Consider the following 20,114-nt stretch of genomic DNA (forward strand, 5'->3'; position numbering starts at 1 on the left):
AGAATCAACAGATGGCAAAGAAGAAAAAAAAACACGAGTTCACTTTGTGTCAGTGTCGCCTCAGGTCGTTTTCTGCCGCTCATTAAAGCGACGGACTGGATTGAATCCCAGTTACCCAGGGAAATAAGGCAAGGGACACCCTGGACAGCTCGCCAGCCCTTCTCAGTTCAGACGTGCATTGAAACTATCCAGCCTTACAGCCGGGGATCACAGCAAGAGGCCGTTAACACTGTCTGGTTCTGCTCGAGGTTTCTGCCTTCTAAAAATAATATTTTCATCACCACTGTCATTCTCTCATGGTTGATCCGCTGGGATCTGTTATTTCTTTTCTCCAATATAGTCTTACTTAACCTGTAAAGTGTCTTTAGATAACTTGGTTAAGTGTCGGATAACTTTGTTACGACACTTTAAATACAATTTAAAGGAAGGGGTGTGGGGGGAGGGGCGTGGTTCTGACATATTCCTAATCCTCTTATATGCATTTTTAGTTAAGTATATTTATAAAGAACTTTGGACAAATCTTCGACTATTTATTTTTCTTTCAACATAAATACTCACTCAAAGGACAAACAAAGTAAAATAAAGTTGAGTTAAACTGTTGATAAATAACAGACACGATTATACAGTAAAGTAAAATATTGTGTTAAATGTCAAAACATTTCAATTCGATCCACATCAATAATCTGACCTTTGACCTAATAAGGGTCGCATAAATACCGACCAAACTTCCACCCAGGTCTGACCTGGTCATTTCTGCATGCACAGTGGGAGGAAAGCGGAGTGCCTGGAGGAAATTCTGGTCTTCTGAAGAAGACAAACCAGATTAAGCACGAAGGTCATGAGTCACTTCGGGCCTGTCCGTCTTATTATCGGACCCCAATAAAACCGTCAATCAAACGCAAGGACACCGAGCAACTGCTGGCCTTGGATCCGTTCATGGCGTGCAACAGAGAATGCGGATGTGTCAACCCTCCACGCACCGTGTACCCTTAAGAATTAAGTGGAAGACCCCCTGCTGAGTCATCCATGCATAATTATATTCGTCCGTGTTAAAACGGGGATTTGTTCTTTTCCAGCGACAGATTTGCTCGTCCCACGCGGCATGTGATGTTGAGATCATGACTCCGCTTTTATTCAATGACATTTCCTGAACGAGACGTTGTGGCAGCCGCACGTGAGAGCGCTTTTATCTCCCAGATTGTGAGCGCGTCGCTGTGATTCATACGACGCAGACAATACTTGCCCTTCAACGCTTGAAGTCGCCCACGCCTCGACACATCCACCAGCCCGCCCACACCTGCGACTAGAAACAGCTGTACCCTCAGGAGGGAGACGCGCAGAGTTCGGGAAATAACAGATTGTCTATCAAATACAGGTTTTTAAAATTGTTTCCCTTTTGATTGATGGGATCAGAGGCCGATCACAGCCGCCACGCTCGTGTCAAAAACTAGGGAAGGACTAACAGAAACTACAATGGCTGGATTCTTTTTTTTACAGGGGTTTGTAACCAAATAGACATCTTGAACTTTTGGTCATCAGTTAGTGATCAGTAGGCGAAAGTATCCATTTGCATCCTATAAATAAAAAATAAATCAAGTTTCATCCTTCTTTTAGTCGTAAACCACTGGCAAAGATACTCGGGAGGTTGTCAAACATATCTTTTTTATCCCACATTGTACCAAGGTCTCAGACTTGGAGGAGCTGATGCTCATACCGGGCCTAGATTGCGAGTCTATGGCTAAGCAAAAAAAAAAATGAATGGGTGAATCCCACACAGAACACATATAGCTAGAAAAGCACCGCTAGAGTACATACCTCTGTCAAGGGGCTAATTTACCAACTCCTTTTAAAAACACAGCAAATCGATAAAACATCCTCAGATGAATTTATGCTGGCTCAAAGTAAAAACCAATGATTTTCTTAAAATAGCTTTTTTTAAAACAGTAATAACTAGACAGTAGTTGATGTTAATTTGCAGCATAGTTGACATATACAAGTAGTAATAGTATGGGTGTGTATCAAGAATCTGCTGATACGATGGGCATACAATATATATTGTGATACTGTAGGAAGTATTTTCCGAGTACTTGATTTAAGCATTGCTAAATTTACACACTACATAAGTTTGGATGAATTAGAAACAATTTTTATATGTTTTGAAACCAAAATATCTCCAAATGCCAGCTTTCAAAAGCGCTGGAGTCAGTTGTATCCTCTAGTCCTCAGTCATTGATTTTTTTTTAAATGTATCCAGTGCAGTATAGCATCGATATGCTAAAGTATATGGATATTCAAGTCTATAGATATACACTTTTAACGTTACTACCCTAAGTAAAACCCTGAATAAAATGTGAATAGATAACACAACACAACTGAAAGTTCTATTAAAATACGATCAGACCGTATTAGTTATTTTACTATATATTATCAGATTATAATAACCTTGGGAGATTGAATAAAATATGTGTGATCATGATTTAAACAAATAAAAAAGAGCCAAGTATTTGATTTTGTTCAGATGAAAACATCAAAACAATTGATGAATATTTTCGAGCGTTCAGGACCGTCCTCCCTCTGTTTACCATGTTGTTGCTGCAGCCATGCGCATCCATCCCTCGCACAGAGATGAACATTGTTCTCCAGACTATGATCGCGGCCCACTGAGAGTTTGAGTGGAAGCATAGTTTAACCTGTCTGCTCATCCACAAGAAGAGGCCGCTCGGGGGGGAGAAGACGAGCAGCTGCTCAAAAGGCTCCGGACACAGTCAGTACCACGCTTATGTAACGGGGCACGAGAGCACGAGGCATCTTCGCTTGTGTTCAGACGCTCAGTGTGGGGGGGCGGGGGGTGAAAAATAAATCACAGGTACATTCATGAGGTCAAGAAATAAACAGACGGCCACGGAGCTACAAATAGTTTCTTGGTCAAAAACAATCCAAGGAGAACTGAAAGTAGACTTTCAGAAATAGATAAGGAACATGACACTGATGTTATTCTTCCTTTGTTTAGACTGTGCCTAACACTGTGTGTGTGTGTGTGTGTGTGTGTGTGTGTGTGTGTGTGTGTGTGTGTGTGTGTGTGTGTGTGTGTGTGTGTGTGTGTGTGTGTGTGTGTGTGTGTGTGTGTGTGTGTGTGTGTGTGTGTGTAGTCACTGCTAATCTCACAATTATGACTCCAGCAGGACATTAAAAAACCCTAAAAAGATCCTTTAAAATGTGTGTTCCTGTTCTGACTAACAAAAACAGGGATCTTTAAGCACATAAAACTGATATTTTCACTGTTAAAAAGTTTCTACTTAACTGCTGGATATATAAAGTCTTTCTAGGCTCAAATATCTTTCCACATCAAAACACTTTATTTGAAAGTATGCCAGAGGACAGTACACAGCTGGCTTCAGCTGCATTTAAAGCTGATTTTTGGAAATATGTTGTCCTTTAGTTCTGTGAATTTTACTGACATCTTGTGATTGTTTCCCCTTTTTTGGTTTGAATTAAGAGTCACATTAAAAAACATTACAAGTATTATGCAAGTATATAGAGATAAATCGAAATATTTTTATTATATATTGAAATATATCGTGAGCCGACTACATCGTATTGAAATATATCGTGAGCTGACTACATCGTATTGAAATATATCGTGAGCCGACTACATCGTATTGAAATATATCGTGAGCCGACTACATCGTATTGAAATAAATCGTGAGCCGACTACATCGTATTGAAATATATCGTGAGCCGACTACATCGTATTGAAATATATCTTGAGCTGACTACATCGTATTGAAATATATCGTGAGCCGACTACATCATATTGAAATAAATCGTGAGCCGACTACATCGTATTGAAATATATCGTGAGCCAACTACATCGTATTGAAATATATTGTGAGCCAACTACATCGTATTGAAATATATCGTGAGCCGACTTCATCGTATTGAAATATATCGTGAGCCGACTACATCGTATTGAAATATATCGTGAGCCGACTACATCGTATTGAAATATATCGTGAGCCGACTACATCGTATTGAAATATATCGTGAGCCGACTACATCGTATTGAAATATATCGTGAGCCGACTACATCGTATTGAAATATATCGTGAGCCGACTACATCGTATTGAAATATATCGTGAGCCGACTACATCGTATTGAAATATATCGTGAGCCAACTACATCGTATTGAAATAAATCGTGAGCCGACTTCATCGTATTGAAATATATCGTGAGCCGACTACATCGTATTGAAATATATCGTGATCCGACTACATCGTATTGAAATATATCGTGAGCCGACTACATCGTACTGAAATATATCGTAAGCGAACTATATAATATTGAAATATATCGTAAACTGACTACATCGTATTGAAATATATCGTGATCTGACTACATCGTATTGAAATATATCGTAAACTGACTACATCGTATTGAACTATATCGTAAACTGACTACATCGTATTGAAATATATCGTAAACTGACTACATTGTATTGAAATAAATTGTGAGCGGCATCTATTGTACTGAATCTGAATATTGTTAGCTGAAAATATCGCATCGTTTTTCAGCTGAGGTGGTGCATCACTATCATTAACTTTTCTTAATGAATCCTCTCTTATCTAAGAGCCACATCAAGACTAAATGTAAACATTAAAAACAACGTATAATGAGACGTTGTGGATGTGAATATACGTGAAGCCTGAGGAGTGTTTTATGTACGAAGTCCTTCTACTCGTCGTCGTGCGAGGACCAGAAGTGTCGGCCAGCGTTAACCACGATGCATCTCACTCCTTCTCTCACTCCTTCACTCACTCCCCGAAGGAACAGGTGCATAAGGTCGCTCCGAGAGGAAGCAGAAGAGACGAAAGGCGAGTCGCCGACGGCGACCAGACAGAGAAAGCGAGGAAGTGGAAAGAATGTGGTCACGAGGGCGTGCAGACGGTGGCGGATGCACGTTTTGCACAGATTTCTATTAGATCACTGAACAGTCTGCTGCTTGACTTTTGAGAGGACGCTAGGACTTTCATTGACTTCATGTGTGTGTGCGTGTGTGTGTGTGTGTGTGTAGGCACCGAGCTCAGGAATGTTAGGCACGCGGTAGGAAAAATAAGCAGGGGCCTCTCGGCGAGCCGGGTCGGGAGTCGGACTCTCGGTGCGGGTCCAGGTGACACGTGGTAAACAGACGAGATGTTAACGCTCGCCAGCGGCCCTCGTGTTCATTTGTGCTGCTATTTTTACCGCGGTTATGTAACAAGACATTCTTCGGCAGGAGATTTTCGAGATGTGATGCAAAAAGAAAAGCATATTTCTACAATGACGACGATCCATCCTCAACTATTGACACCTTCAGTCGACGCCGTTGACGTCGGTCTTGCCTCGTCAGCCACCGACGGGTCTCTTCCTTCCCCTTTAAACCCTCAAACAGGAAGTCAGACGACTTTCATCTGAGATGAATCGGCTTGTTCACACGTCGGCTCTGCTCCTGGTCTTACCACAAAAAAGTTTAAAAAAAAAAAGAAAAAGTAAAGTCTCTATACATTCAATTGCAAAACTTGTACTACTTTTATTTAGGAAAATAACAGCTAATAGAAAACAGGTATGGTTAGTTCTCAATTGAAACAGACTTTCAGTTGATGTTTTGTCAGAATGATTTGGGGTTAAGTTGTGTATTTTCTTTTAATATAAAGTGCAATAGAAAGATTTTTTTTTTTTTTTAAAAGGACCGAAATCTCTATTTTCAATCTAGTAACCATTTCTGCAAGCACAGGGTTTTGGAAAACCAACCATAATCCCAAGTAAAAAGGTGTTTTTATCCAACTTTTTACTCCATGTCTCGAGTGGTAGTTTGGTAGATTGACCGATTTATTTAGAAGAACCTTTCTAACTAGAATAATAAAGAATAATGTTATGTATATTTTAATTTTTTTTATTATTATATATACATACGTATATAATAATAATAATAATAATAATAGAAATAAGAGGTTATTGCCAGTGGAGCTTGTGAGCTGAACCATGTAGAAACAGAAATAGAAAAGAACTTGCTCACTTTCACCATTTCAATGTATTTACGCTTGTGATAATATTACTACATATTTACAAGGTCAATATTCTATTATACAGTGACTGAAGGAATTTCTTTTTACTATACAACGACTAAATAAAGATGTCAACATCAATTCATGCTTCAATGTGTCTCATTGCATCATAATGTGTCTAGTGGGAATAATAGTTTATATGTTGATTGAATCAAATGGTGTTACTTTATAATAATGTATTGCTTGTATCCAGTTAAGAGCTCCATACATGTTTAGGATTATTATGTGCTCCCTCTACACATGGTGTGAAGAGTGGGATGCTCAGATTTTCTACAAAGCTACCACAGAAATCTATTATCAATAACAAAAATCCAGTTTGTTCCATTGTAATTGAAGCTATGACATGTTTTTAATCGACACCAGGAACACATCTAGTCGTGCACAGTAGCAGACAATGGCTAAAATCTGGATAAGAAAGACGAAGAAAGCGCTCAAACGTGAATAATAAAAGTCCCATCACCGACTTTGCTTGAGTGTTAAGATACAATTTGGGAAAGGCTTAAATAAAAGATGCAACTGTTTTGAAGGACAAGTGGAGCGGCACAAAGCCCTGCATCTTCCCTCAAAAACAGCAAATCAGGGAACTGTTCTTCTTTTCCCCGACTTCTTTCTACACTACAGACTATCAATATCTGGCCCCTGACACGTCCCTGTGCTTCACACACCAGACAAAAGACAAGACACCACAGCCCAGCTGCTTCCTCTCGTGTGGAAACCCACCAGGATCCTCCTGCCTCCAACCATCTAAGCCACTTACAGCCACAGTGGTAATAAGCGTCTTTCAGTGGGAGACTTCTCTGAAAGGAGACGGCATTACGGGAAGATGGCTCATTTTCGAGGGCAGTGAAGGATCGGGCTCATAATCTGAGGGAATTACTCACGGTATATGCGGCAATAACACCAGAGCCGACTGTTACTCAACAGCACGGAGTGTGAGGACGGGCGATGGGAGGAGTGGGTTTGGTATTCGTATTTAGATCGCTCTGGTTCACAGTCAGACGGTGAGAACAAGAGCCAAACCACGGACACAAACACATGCTGGAGCTACCACATCCTTCTGTCATCGCCGCCTCTCGCCGTGTCTCCCAGAAGGCACTGCACACGGATTATGTCATTTGCTATGTTTACATGGAAGCCCCGACTATTACCACAGCGTTCGTCTTGCAGGCCTTTTTGGACCGACGTTGGTGAATCACGGGTCAGTCAGAGAAAACTGAAACTGTCGACAACCGCACATGATTTTAAACACAACTCACAGTTGACCAAAATCGAAACTGAATAACACTGCAGTTCAGGCTCCATTTCAATCCTTAAATGCTGATTTTAACATTTAAGATTCAAGTATTCTTCTTTCCCATCGCTTTCATTTAATCAAAGTTTCACTCATTGAAAGATTATGGTGTAAAATAAAAGCCTCAGGAACAGTTTAAAATATCCAAATAAATTAGAGGTGATCTGTTTTTAATGCATTTATATGACTATTCCTATCAAGTGTGCCAGTTATTGCGGAGTTTCCGTGAAGTTCTGAGACTGAAAGTGACTAATTTTCTTTTGACTTCTGTGGGTTTATTTTGAGAGAAAAAAGTCTGTCAGTTTGAAAAACTCCACATATTACTCATGAGAAGTGGAAATTTGGTCTGAGATTTCGGAGGGAGCTGCTTATTATTATTATTTTTTTCTAAATAAACACTAAGAAGACGTTTCTATTTGTTCAGGCTTTTCCTTGATTTTCTGGAACTCCTGTTGTGTTATCAGTTTTATCTTGATCTTTAAAATATATACTTTATTGAATATTGTTTTGATTGTTTAAGCACTTTGTGACCCTGGTCTGGAAAAGCGCTATATAAATAAAAATGACTTACTTACTTACTAAGAGATTCCTAGAAAGTTTTTTCGAGGCGAGTTTTTCAAGTGTTTTCAGCCGTCGTATACAATTGGATACAATTCAGAAATTGAATATCCAGTAAAGTTTACATCAGCGTAATCAATGAAAGTTGAGCTTTTTTTAAAATGTATATCAGGAAAGTTCCTCCGATACACACGTCTTCACAGTGACGACACTGAGCTGTGCCTGAGACGCCCACAGTAACTACTGAGCTCAACATCTGCATCCTCATTCAATATTTAGCGCCGCTCGGGTACATGTTTGTTTGTAAGTTTCTGTCGGTGCATGTTTGCCTAAGTGCCAGTTCTTATCGCGTCTCACTTTATTTGTAAGACAAATCATAAGTCCGGACCGAGAGCCAATCACAGCCCTTAACTTCTTAAGGTTTATAAACTGTAGTCGGTCAAAAATCAGTCTTGGATATCTTGACGTTATGTTTTCTTAATAAAATCTAAGCTTTTATATTGCATTTTAAATGAAAACACCAGAAAGTGAAGATGCTAAAATTATGATACCTATTACTGAATTCATTTTTCTGACCTTCTTTAAAGAAGTTCTCAAATAAGAGTTTGAATTTCTGGCAGCAGTGCTTCTGCACTATATATATATACATGAGTTGTGTAACGTTTAAACACATAAAAAGCTTAAACCCATCTTTATTAACAAGTATAAATATTCCAAAGAATATAAAAGGTCAATAAGGTTTTGATATTACTTTAAAAAATGATATTATTTTGCATGTCTCATTACACATTCTGACCTTTGCAAGGTTTGACTCATTTTCCCGCGAAAGTGAATCATCAATATTGAGTAGAAATCATATTTGATCCGAGGCGTCTCACTGCAGTTATCAAACCAAATCCAGCACTGCAGTGCAGTACATAAACATCATGGCACAATATCTCACCACAGCTGCGAAGACAAGGACATGTCATCGTGGAAAATCTAGTCAGTCACACAAGCAGAATAATCACAGCAATAAAGCCCTTAAATGGAGCCTGTCACACTCTCTATCCTTTATTTTTCCTTAAAACAAAAAGAGCAGAGTAAACAGAGCCGGAGTCGATTGTTAATAAACAGCATGTTGACATTACTGCAGCAATATCTTTGCGAGTAAACTACTCTGTGGTCTGAAGCCAACTTGGATAGATTATTATTTATTATTACTCGTCTGCGAGAGGTTTTAAAAGTTCAGCGAGTCCCCAGAGCTACCGTGTTCCGATTCAACATTAAAATACATATTTGTGCTTCGTTTTTTAAATGTATTCATGCAGGAATTCATAATGCATGAGTGTGACTGATCGTATGCGTCACCGTGTCTTTTAGAAAAGACTGAGGAAAAAAAAAAATCCAAATAATTGAACAAGCTGTCATTTTTCACAGCATAAATGCAAATAGAAAGCATGTGGAAACAGATTTGACTTTTTTTTTTATTGTCGTCTCCACAAAACGTTTTTCCAGTTAAGTTTTTGTTTATTTAGCATAAGGCTATGGGAGTCAGTCTTTAGCCATCACCGGACCTGTTCATGTCCTCCTTCCACAGATCCACAAATGTAATTGGTCGTCTTCTCCTCCCAGATTCCCTCGTTTCTTGTCGTTTCCAATGACCACGTCTGCCGACAGTCTTCATGTCAGACTAATAGACTCCTTAAAAACTTTGTTTTTTTTCTGCCAAAACTCATTAATGAAACAAGTTCAATGACCCCCAAAAATGCAATGACATCAACCATGTCTTTAACTCTTTAACTTCCAACATGATGCTAGCCCAGAGGCTTCAAAGATGGTCTGATCTGCTCTAAGAAAATCCAGAACAACAACGAAAGACAAACGATGGGGGATGACCCTGGAACAGGTTTAAAGTCCACCACAGGGAGCATTTAGACGCACAATTCTCCACACACCCGTAGACACACCAATGTGACCCAATCTTGTCGGAAGAAAAGATCCAAACCCTTGATAGTCAACCAATTAAAAAAACACAATTGGGTTAGCTTGATACGTTATGTTGAACCACTAAAATATCGATATAAAAAATATACCAAAATCTTTAAAAAAAAACATTACCCGTGTAGCTAGCCAATTTCTTAAGTAACGCTTTGAAAATTCTTGCCCATTTCCTCCCTCTATTCCTGGAGTAAAACGGTCATGTGACCAGGTTCATCAATAGCTAAGTTCAATAACTGCAAGTTGGTTGTTTCCATTAATGTTTCAATTTCCACATTCAAAAGGTGCTGATGTCTGTTAGCAGCTTTTTAACTCATCTAATGATCGGGCGCAGGTTGTTGATGGCGTCCAGGCGAGGAAAGACGGATCAGATCGGCTCGCTCGCCGACGCAGCTTGTTGGCACTCGAGTAATGACAGGAAGCAAAGTTGAAAGAATCTGGGTTTTTTTCGCAGGGTCACCGACTGGGCTGGCAGCTGGCCAAACAGGCCCGAGCTGACACTGGACCAGAGCGCTTCAAAAACATGTTCCACGTGCCAGATGAATCACCAAAGCTAGGACACGCTTTCCCAGTGTTTTTTAGGTCTGAACGCGTCTGCTAGTTCTGCAGAAGAAACTCCCAGAATACAGCAGGGAAACTACAGGAGGCCACAAATAGAAGGATTTCAACAGAAAATAGTTTTTTTTTTTTCATATGTTCCTTCTTTGAAGGTGACGCCCGTCAATCTGGACCTGCCACACTCGCTCTCACTTTCTACTGCTGCCGGAGCAGACGCCACATTCCCACTCTGTCACACAGTGGTCCCATCAGAGGGGCGACTTGGGGCTACAGACGGATCCTCGCCATGTATGACCTACTTTCCATTCAGCCCCGTCTCCCTTTGTTTGGCTCCACGGAGGAGGAGGTTTCTGCTGCTGCAGCCCGAAGAACAAAGAACCCCAAGTAGGATTTTGGGGACAATCTGACCCTCCCCGGCCCTCCCCAAAAAAAAATGACTCAAGCCAGAGGCACAGTTTGAACTCCCACCATTTTTTTTTTATACCTCGATCTCTAGGTGCAGACGAGCAGGAAAGAGATCTTTCCGTCGGCTCAGTGATGCTTTCAAGGAATTCTCTCAAAGAATCAAAGGCGTTGAACCAGCAACAGTAATACAACGAAACACTGGAACTACAAACAGAACAAGTATTCAAACCATCTCCAGGTCTGTATAAGTACACAGTCCACTTTAAATCCAACAGTTTATTCATATAAATTAAGAGACATCTAAAGTGAACCTGCAACCACTTCACTTATTTATTTTTAATGTAGCCATTAGTGCAATAACCCTTATCGCGTTAGGAAATAATTAATATATAATATAAAATAAGGTAATTCAACTTAAATAAAACAACTGTTTGTTGAACTTTGGTCATGGAAGGTTTGTTCTTAGGATTTCAAACGGAAATTTAATGCCATGCAACGGATCAAAGAATATTCATAAGAAAAGCAGAACTCTGCCAAGCAGCTCATTCAAAACGTTATTGTGATTCATCATTTTACCCTCTGTTTCTACCCTTAATTCATTTCATCCAAAATATCAGATGGTAATACCACAGCAGGTGTCAGTGTTTGAGAACTCAATTGCAGAACACACACAGAATCAAGAATATATATGTTTTACAGCTAATAATAATCCATTCCTTCCCATCATAAACTTTTTCCTAATGTTTTATTAAAATCGATTTATCTGCTTTCGATTTCGGAAACTACAGTCTGCGTTTGGCAGTGAAAGCATTTCACAGCGAGGTAAGAATCTCGGGGTAAACATCTGTGGAGTCGATACATAAACACAGCTAAGGTTTGCTCGGGAGCTTAAAGATTAGTCTCTTGTTTAATCAAAGCTGCTCATTTCTGCCGCCGTTCCTGTTCCAAACTCAAGTGTTCCGTCACGTGCACTGGACTCGCGTCGAACCCGAGCGGGTCATCACAGAGTGCAGCGTCAGATCAGTCTGTGATTTACTGGTCGTTGGAAAAAGTCACTGTTTTCAGTTTCATTTTTAGCTCCTGAGCAAGAGAGTCCGTGAACACAACAGGTGAAAACACTGCAGTGCAGCATCTCAACACTGGCATTCAGAAGATAGATTTGATCAAAAGATTTAAGAGCTTTCACTTTCAATTCACGACTACAAAAGCACCAGAAACTGACTCGGAATCAACCACGAAGGAGACTTCATTAATGCACCAGCTAGTAGCCAGGTCAGTGGTTTTCCTGGTAAACTCTTTTATAAACATTTAACTTTTTCAAAGCCTGATCGATGACTCAGTCAAATGCTTTGATACACATTTTTTAACATTATACCCACCTGTATTTTTATGTAGTCAATTTGACTTTATATTATTTTAATTTAATAATATACTCAATATGATATAAATATTGCATTTAATGCATCTAATTCATTCTTTTTTATTCTATACCATCTTCAATTCCATAAGAATTCAGGGTTAAATATGTTGAACGATTCGATGGCTTCAACTCAGTCAAACATAACTACCATTCGCCATGCACCCCCAATATTTTGAGGATCATCAACCCCACCTTGAACAGCACATGCACCCCAGTAGTCTCAGGGAAGTTCATTTATTTAAAATGTTTTTTTTGTCGCATTTTAAAATCATCCATGTGACAAACGTTACACACGTTATTAAACAACGTGACTCGACTTGAACGCTTCTTACCTGCATGTGTTCCGTCGAGCTGCTGCTCAACTCGTCTCCGGACTCGGAGTCGTTGCGTAGCTTATGAAGACCGTTTCCTGCCGAGTCGCCCGGCGGCGGCGGCGACGACTTGTCCGCGTCCGGCCTCCCGTCGTTGTTGTCGACGACCTTCGGCGGCGGCGAGTCGGCTCTGAGCCGAGGCAGAGTGGAGTTGTTGCTGAGGTGATGGTTGTTGTTGTTGTGGAGCAGGACCAGTTCAGCTACCACCTTACAGTGATGGGGGCTCCCCAGGTTGTGGTTGCCGTCCTTGGACAGCGCCGGAGGGGTGACGCGATCCGAGGACGGCGAAGGCGTGGACGAGGGAGAGGGGCGCCCGAAGCTGGACATCTCCAGCGGCGGTCGGTTGAGGTTCTCGTGAGAAGACGCCCGGCAAATATCCAACACGGTGGGCTTGGCCCGGACGGCGGGCTTCTGCGGCGGCATGAGGGCCCGCCGGACCTCCCGGACGTACTGGGCCGGCACGTAAAAGGCCTTGGCGCCCTCGTCCTTCTTCACCTGCCACCAGTCCTCGTTGGTCTTCTTCACTAGCATGTAGCACTCCCCCTGCCGGATGCTCACCATCTTGTCTTTGGCCTTGTACTCGTAGTCGTACTCCACCTCGATGTAGACCTGGCCCGGGGCGATAGGAAGCGCCTCTCGGTCGGCCATGACTCCCGGGAAACGAGCGCTTGCACTTTGACCTGTTCAGTGACCCGGGCCCGCGGGGCTCTTCATGTCACGGCCCTGGACTCCACCGGGCTGTAAGCACACAGGCAGACGGGGTTAGGTTTCACCGTAAAAAGTAAGTAAGTAAGTAAGTAAGTAATATTTATATAGCGCTTTTCGAGACCAGGGTCACAAAGCGCTTAAACAATCAAAACAATACTCAAAAAAGTACATACTTTAAAGATCAAGATAATACTGAGAACAACACAGGAGTTCCAGAAAATCAAGGAAAAGCCTGAACAAATAGAAACGTCTTAAGATGTTTCTTAAAGGAGTCAGTAGATCCATCAAGCGCAAAGAGAGAGGAAGATCATTCCAAATCTTAGGAGCAACAGCCTGAAAAGATTTCTCTCCTCTGGTCCTGAACCGTGTGCGTGGAACCATAAGTAGATTCTGATCCACAGACCTCAGAGCCCGAGCTGGGGTGTAAGGCTGGATCAGATCACTGATGTAAGGAGGAGCCTGACAATGAATAGATCTGAAAGTAAGAACCAGAATTTTAAAGTTGATCCTGAAAGAAACTGGAAGCCAGTGAAGAGTTTTAAGGACCGGAGAAATGTGAGTTCTTCTACTAGAGCGGGTCAGAATTCTCGCTGCAGAGTTCTAAATCAACTGCAGACGAGACAGATCCTTCCTGAGCCCCCACACCCCCCCCCCCACGCCATACATTTTACAACCGACATTGTTCCTCGACAACCTCTAATTACCTCCCAATTAACACGCCCGACTATACATGACACCCAGTCAGATAGGACAAGATAACGTGGTGCCCGTGGGCAACACTTCTCTTAAACCGTCAAAAAAAAAAAAAGGCGGCAGCAGGGATTTGCTTCGTAAAGCGATCCTGCATCTCAGGACACCCCGCTTCGGTAATTTGATCACTCCACGGAGCAAAAGGGGTGACGACAACTTGACCCCTGCACGCTCGGCTCAAAGAAACCGCTGGAGCTCTCGCTCCGGGAACGACATCCAAAAATAAAAGCTGCAGTTTTAAGAAACCAGCTGCGCGGCCATTATTAATTGATCGCAATTACACGAGCGGAGACGGCGTTTAAAAAAAAAAAAAGCCTTAAAAAGGTCTTTGGATCATTTACACGCCACCGAAGTGTGATCGAGCGACGGGTCATTCCGGGACGACGACCAGAATACCGTAGTTTCCTTTACATCATCGTTGCGATTCCCCGATATATAAAAGCGGGGGGGTTCTTCCGCATCAGAGCCTCATATCTTATTCTGTGTTCGTCCCCCGAAATAGCAGCCTCTGTTGACGTCGAGGGGGAAAAAGCAGGTGCTTTTAGCGAGAGGACTGCAGGTCTATAAGAGGCGTGTTATGTAAAGCAATACACGGCTCAGACTGACGGACGCACGCCCGGAATAGGGTCGTTGGGGTCCAACCGGGCCCCTCTCTCCCTCTCTCTCTCTGCACACCATGTTTAGATGGATTCTTCTGCTTTACACATCAACAGAAAATTACACGAGCAGCCGTTACGAGCTTCGGCCATGATGTCAGCCTAAACGTTCCCGTCACGACGCATTCAGATTCACTCGGGAGCCAAGAATCCTTGGAGAGGTCGCTGGCATGATGACAGCAGCGTCTGAGCAGAGATCTCTTGGATCGAGTCACGTTTACAGCATTTTAAACGGCCAGAAACCGCTGAAACTAATGAGTATTTGGAGAGTAATTCCCCTTTTTGGAGTTCCTCAGAGTGAAATGAAAGTGAAAATAACTTTGGAAGTTTTTCCTCACCAAATAGTTTTTTTTTTTTTTACTTGCCTAACATCACACTATATTGACCCATGATTTTTCTATCAGGATATTTGTAATTGTATCTGAAAACTCCCTAAAAAAACAACTAAATACTGATGGAATTTAACACAATGCGCTATATAAATACAAATTACTCACAATATTTGAATGTATGTTTGTATTATGAGATAGTCGCTTGTGAAAAGATGATTCATGTCATTAAACTTCCAGAGATGTAGCATCCTCATTTTAGGGATTATTAATTAAGTGACGACATTATCTTGTTGTGATGTCACAACACAAGTCACTACAATGAAAGAACAGTGGCAAGAATGTCAGCGAAAGACTTCTACAGCAGCAAACAAATGAAAAGTTGAAACTTTCCAACTGATTTTTAAGAATGTCCATTATAACAAAACATTCTACATTAAAACAATTATACACCGTTAAAGTTGTATTTCTACTAAACTTGTATTTTAAATTTGGCCCCTTTGTGTTGACCCCTGAGACCCCTGAACCAGGACCACCGACGTGTGAGAAAAACCAGCTCAAGATAAGTGTTGAACGACCAGGATCCTGAGATAAGAAATCCAAAACAGGAAAACCCGTTTGATGGATTGGATCAAGTTGCAGACCTGACAGACTCCAGTTGGGTTTAATCCCAAGTGTGGTTTGGTTGACGGATGTTCACGAACTCGCATGAATGGAGGGGAAAAAAAAGAAAAACGAGTCTGAATCTCCTACTGGGCTCAGAGTCGTGTCAGGTTTTCACCGTTCTGCTCAATTTAACTTGGAACATCTTCATGACTCACATCGTGACCTTAGTGAAGGTCAAAATGTGAGTCTAATATTTGGAATCAAAGCCACAGACTTCAGGATCAAAGCTGAGCGACGATCTACGAAAGTATGGACGAGCTGTGGTTCTGAGCAAGTCCAGCATCACACCAGGGTTCTGACACAAAGTTCCTCCTCATACGTGTGTGTGCAGGATTTGATTTATTTATTTGGCACAATAAAAACCCTGCGAGGAGGCGTGTGAGACCAGAGGGCTCGTTCCAGACCGTTACACATCAAAGCCGACACGACAATACAAACGAATAATCATCGAGGCGGACGACGACGTAACGTTTGATGATGGCGACCAAACACATTGGATTCATGGGTAAGAAATATATCATCATCGACATATTTGTCAGGGAGCTTTTTTCTCACGAGATTTCTAAACACAACATGTTTAATTAGATTGAATTAGCGCGATTTAATGTGAGTTATTTGGACACAAAATCAAAAATGTTGAAGAAATAGTGGCTAATTTTTCTGTGCAGTACTGAAGGTATTTTCTTGATTCAATTCGATGTATGATAGCGTTTAAAATACCCTTCAAACTTTTGCGAGTGATTAAAAACACAATGTTGATATTCAACTTGCTGTTAGAACAGGTGTTTGAAAAAGCTGAAGACATTAAAGGGTGACAATCAAGAATCGGAAATAATTTCTTCAATCGTAAATTAAATTTTCAAATCCTGGGTCGGGAGCTAAACCCACACAATAATCGAAAGGCATGTAAGAGATTGAACCAGTGGAGACGCCAGAAGCATCACACTTGTGACACCAGTTGCAGCGTAACCTTCATTTCATGAATGCATGATTCTGATGTGTCATATTTTGATGAACTTTCTTTGTTTTTTTATCAAAATGATAAGATTGTAATAAGCTTTGAAAGCGAGTAAAGTCAAGGTTATTTGTAAAGCGCCTTTTCTAGACCAGGGTCACAAAGCGCTTTAACAAACAAAAACAATACACAGTTAAAATACAGACCAAGACACATAAGACAAACACATAAGTCTCCGAAAATCAGTGAAAAGCACGAATAACTATGTCTTGAAGGAGTCAGTAGATCATCAAACACAGAGATCGTTCTAAAGCTTAGGAGCAACAGTCTGGAAGGATTTCTCTCCTCTGGTCCTGAACCGTGTTCAGGAACCATCAGTAGATTCTGATCCACAGACCTCAGAGCCCGAGCTGGGGTGTAAGTCTGGATCAGATCACTGATGGAAGGTCTGACCATGAATAGATCTGAAAGTAAGAACCAGAATTTTAAAGTTGATCCTGAAAGAAACTGGCAGCCAGTGAAGAGTTTTAAGGATCGGAGAAATGTGAGTTCTTCTACTAGAGCGGCTCAGAATTCTCGCTGCAGAGTTTTGTATTAACTGCAGGCGAGACAGATCCTTCTTGTTAAGACATGAAAATAAACTGTTACAATAGTCTAAACGAAAAGACACAAACACATGGATTACAAGCTCCAGATCATGATGTGACTTAATTTTCCTAAATTTAGAGATTTTTCTCCTCACATTCTTCGTCACTCTTTCATCGGCGCTCTTGCATTTCTCGCACTGAAGATTATGGTTCAATTCTTCAAGATTACAAACGATCTAAATGGCGAAAAAGGATTTCGGTGCCGTCGCAAAATGCATCTCAATCGGAGGGTTACGCTCGGCGTTATCCAAACAACCCCTAAGGAAAGAGAAGGAGGAGGAGGATCTGTCGCATGAACAACATCTTCATGACGCTCATGGCTTCCAGATGTGAGCCGAGTACAAATCTCTCTTCCTTAAGGTGAGCGATGGATCAGGGGGGCGGCGGTGGAGTGGGGTCTGGGGTGGGGGTCTGCTAGCATGATGGTGGCACATAAATCAGTGTGAGGAAACACACTTGTGGAGATGGTCTCACATCTGCAGCAGCAGGACCTCTTTGTCCCTGAGCAGCTTCATCCAAACCAGATGTGGCTCGAGCAGCTTCATGTGCTGCCACTGCAGAGCATCTGTAGGAGCACATGTGGACCCCAATGTGTCCAGGATCCTACTGAGACAGGGGTGGAGTGAGGGGTCTGGAGAACCCCCGCGGCGGGAGGTGATGGGTGAGGAGGGGATGATGATGGAGGGAGTGTATGGGGGGTTTGTGGGGTCTCTATCGGTGCATGGAAACAACACAAAGAAGTTGTGAATTAATTACGAGTGAGGACTTGAAAGAGGTTCTGAGGCGACGAGCCCGCGGGCGAACCCCGCGCTAATGTCTACATTTAAAAAAAAAACGTTGGAAGACGTTTTTTTTAAAAGAAAAGAGTAAACCTGAGCCTGTAAACAAGTAGATCCCATGTGACAGTTGAGGAGACCCGGACAAAAGCTGCGCAGGTTCACCGCAACAGCGTGCATAGCAACAAAAGTACGAGCACGACACGAGCACGAGCGTCTCCCCGCAGCGGGAACCCGCGTCGCGCCGGAGAACCACGAGCTACTCACGAACCTCCAAGAACGGTCTCTCTCCAAAGGTGCCTCCGAAGTGACCCTTGCACGCCGAGCTGAGCGTCTCCGGTCCGGGGTCGGTGTGTGTGTGTGTGTGTGTGTGTGTGTGCTGCAGTGTGTTCACAATCCCCCGCCTCACTGCGAACTGTCAAGTTGGCGCGTCTCCATCGGTCACATCCGGTGTGGTTTTAAACACTTAAACACCAGAAGATACTTTCTGTTTATATTTAAGAACATTTTATTAATCGTAAACTTCAAGTCTTACTATCAAAGCGTTCAATATATGGTATTCTTAGTGAGCACCTTGAGGCAATTGGATTTATCGATTAAAAAAACAAACTGTAAGTTGCATTTTACTTTTATTTTGAAATCAGTCCGTTGACATCCGGTCTTTATGAGGTTTAACATATCTCTTTCATCCAGCAGACGGTGGTCTGTCGCTCCCACCCCGCCCGTCTGTCACCGCCGATAGTCGGGGGTCCAGGCCTGGAGACCCCCTTTGTTTACCTCGGAACTCAGAGGACGTCGGAATCTCTCCAGTATAAACATCCGGTGCATGCAATTGATCACCGATACATAGAGTTTTTACTAATAAGTTGTTGCTGATATTGAGTTTATTCAACTTTTATTTTATTAATCTCAACTGGAATTTTGTTTTATGATCGAACATTTTAATCGTAAAATAGTTTGAAGTAGAAAAAGCGCTGCAACACTTAAATATTCAGGATTTTAGTTTAATTTAATGTGTCTTCATATACAGACATAAGAACTTAATGTCATTGAAACACTATTGTCGAACCATTTCTAACATACATTTACTTTTATAGCAAGACACACTTTTTCATGATTAAATAGATGCTTATAAATACATTTTTATTAGGCGAGTTTTAGAATATTTTTAAAGCTCCACTCGTTTATTCATAAAAACAAATGAATTCCAGTAGATTGTATAGTGTTGTAGCGAAGCGCCCCCTGCTGCTGGAAAGTGTCACTTGCCTGATAATAACATTTTTCATAGCAGCTCTGGTTTGTTTGAAACAGAGAATGGATCCGAAATTATTCGTGAATATGAACTAACCCACACATGGGTTTTTGAATGATATACCAGGTTATTGTTCATAAATAAGGGGGTTAAATAGTAAAATATAATCCAGGATGAGTCAATAACTGGCAACAACATCTACAACATTCCCTCTCGAAATAATAATTTATACATATCAACTATACATCACAAGGTTGATTGTGTTTCTGGTTTAAAGATATCTGGTATTACATTTTTTCTCCCTCAAAGATTCAGATCAAATAAATGTAAACTACTGTAGAAATTTTGGATCGGAGGAGAAGGAAGATATTCTTATTCCAGCACCTGAAGAAGAGCCATTTGCAGTTGTAGTAAAATGTCCTGCCATTATTTAAAACTATAAATATTGAATTTAATTTGGTGTTTTTTAAGCTTTAATGGACCATATACAAAGTACGGTGATTTGTTTTTGACACATTATAATAGCATAAATAAGTCAATTTAATTACTATACGGTACAAACTATGAATGTAAGTCTCGTATTCAAACAGTATTTTATGTTATTCTTCCACAAAAATATCACCTTTTAAATGAAACTCCACATCCAGCTTCCATATTGATTTATTTCTTCACAACTGAAAAAAAAGCTGA

At 41.3% G+C, this 20,114-nt stretch overlaps 1 protein-coding gene across 5 annotated transcripts in view; it reads right to left on the reverse strand.

The window, feature by feature from the left end:
* Window positions 1-18,537, reverse strand: part of arhgap12b (Rho GTPase activating protein 12b) — a 58,784-nt gene extending 40,247 nt beyond the window's left edge. For all 5 annotated transcript variants that reach the window (XM_087788741.1, XM_087788744.1, XM_087788743.1 and 2 more), the window contains exons 1-2: window positions 18,444-18,537; window positions 12,647-13,423 (exon numbers count right to left, since the gene is read on the reverse strand). In XM_087788741.1, coding sequence (XP_087644867.1) covers window positions 12,647-13,333 — 687 coding nt within the window. In that variant the 5' untranslated portion in view covers window positions 13,334-13,423; window positions 18,444-18,537. The remainder of the gene's footprint in view (window positions 1-12,646; window positions 13,424-18,443) is intronic.
* Window positions 18,538-20,114: the final 1,577 nt, after the last annotated feature.

Source organism: Callionymus lyra, chromosome 4 (genome assembly GCF_982586985.1).
Source record: "Callionymus lyra chromosome 4, fCalLyr1.hap1.1, whole genome shotgun sequence".
In the NCBI taxonomy this organism is placed as follows: Eukaryota; Metazoa; Chordata; class Actinopteri; order Syngnathiformes; family Callionymidae; genus Callionymus; species Callionymus lyra.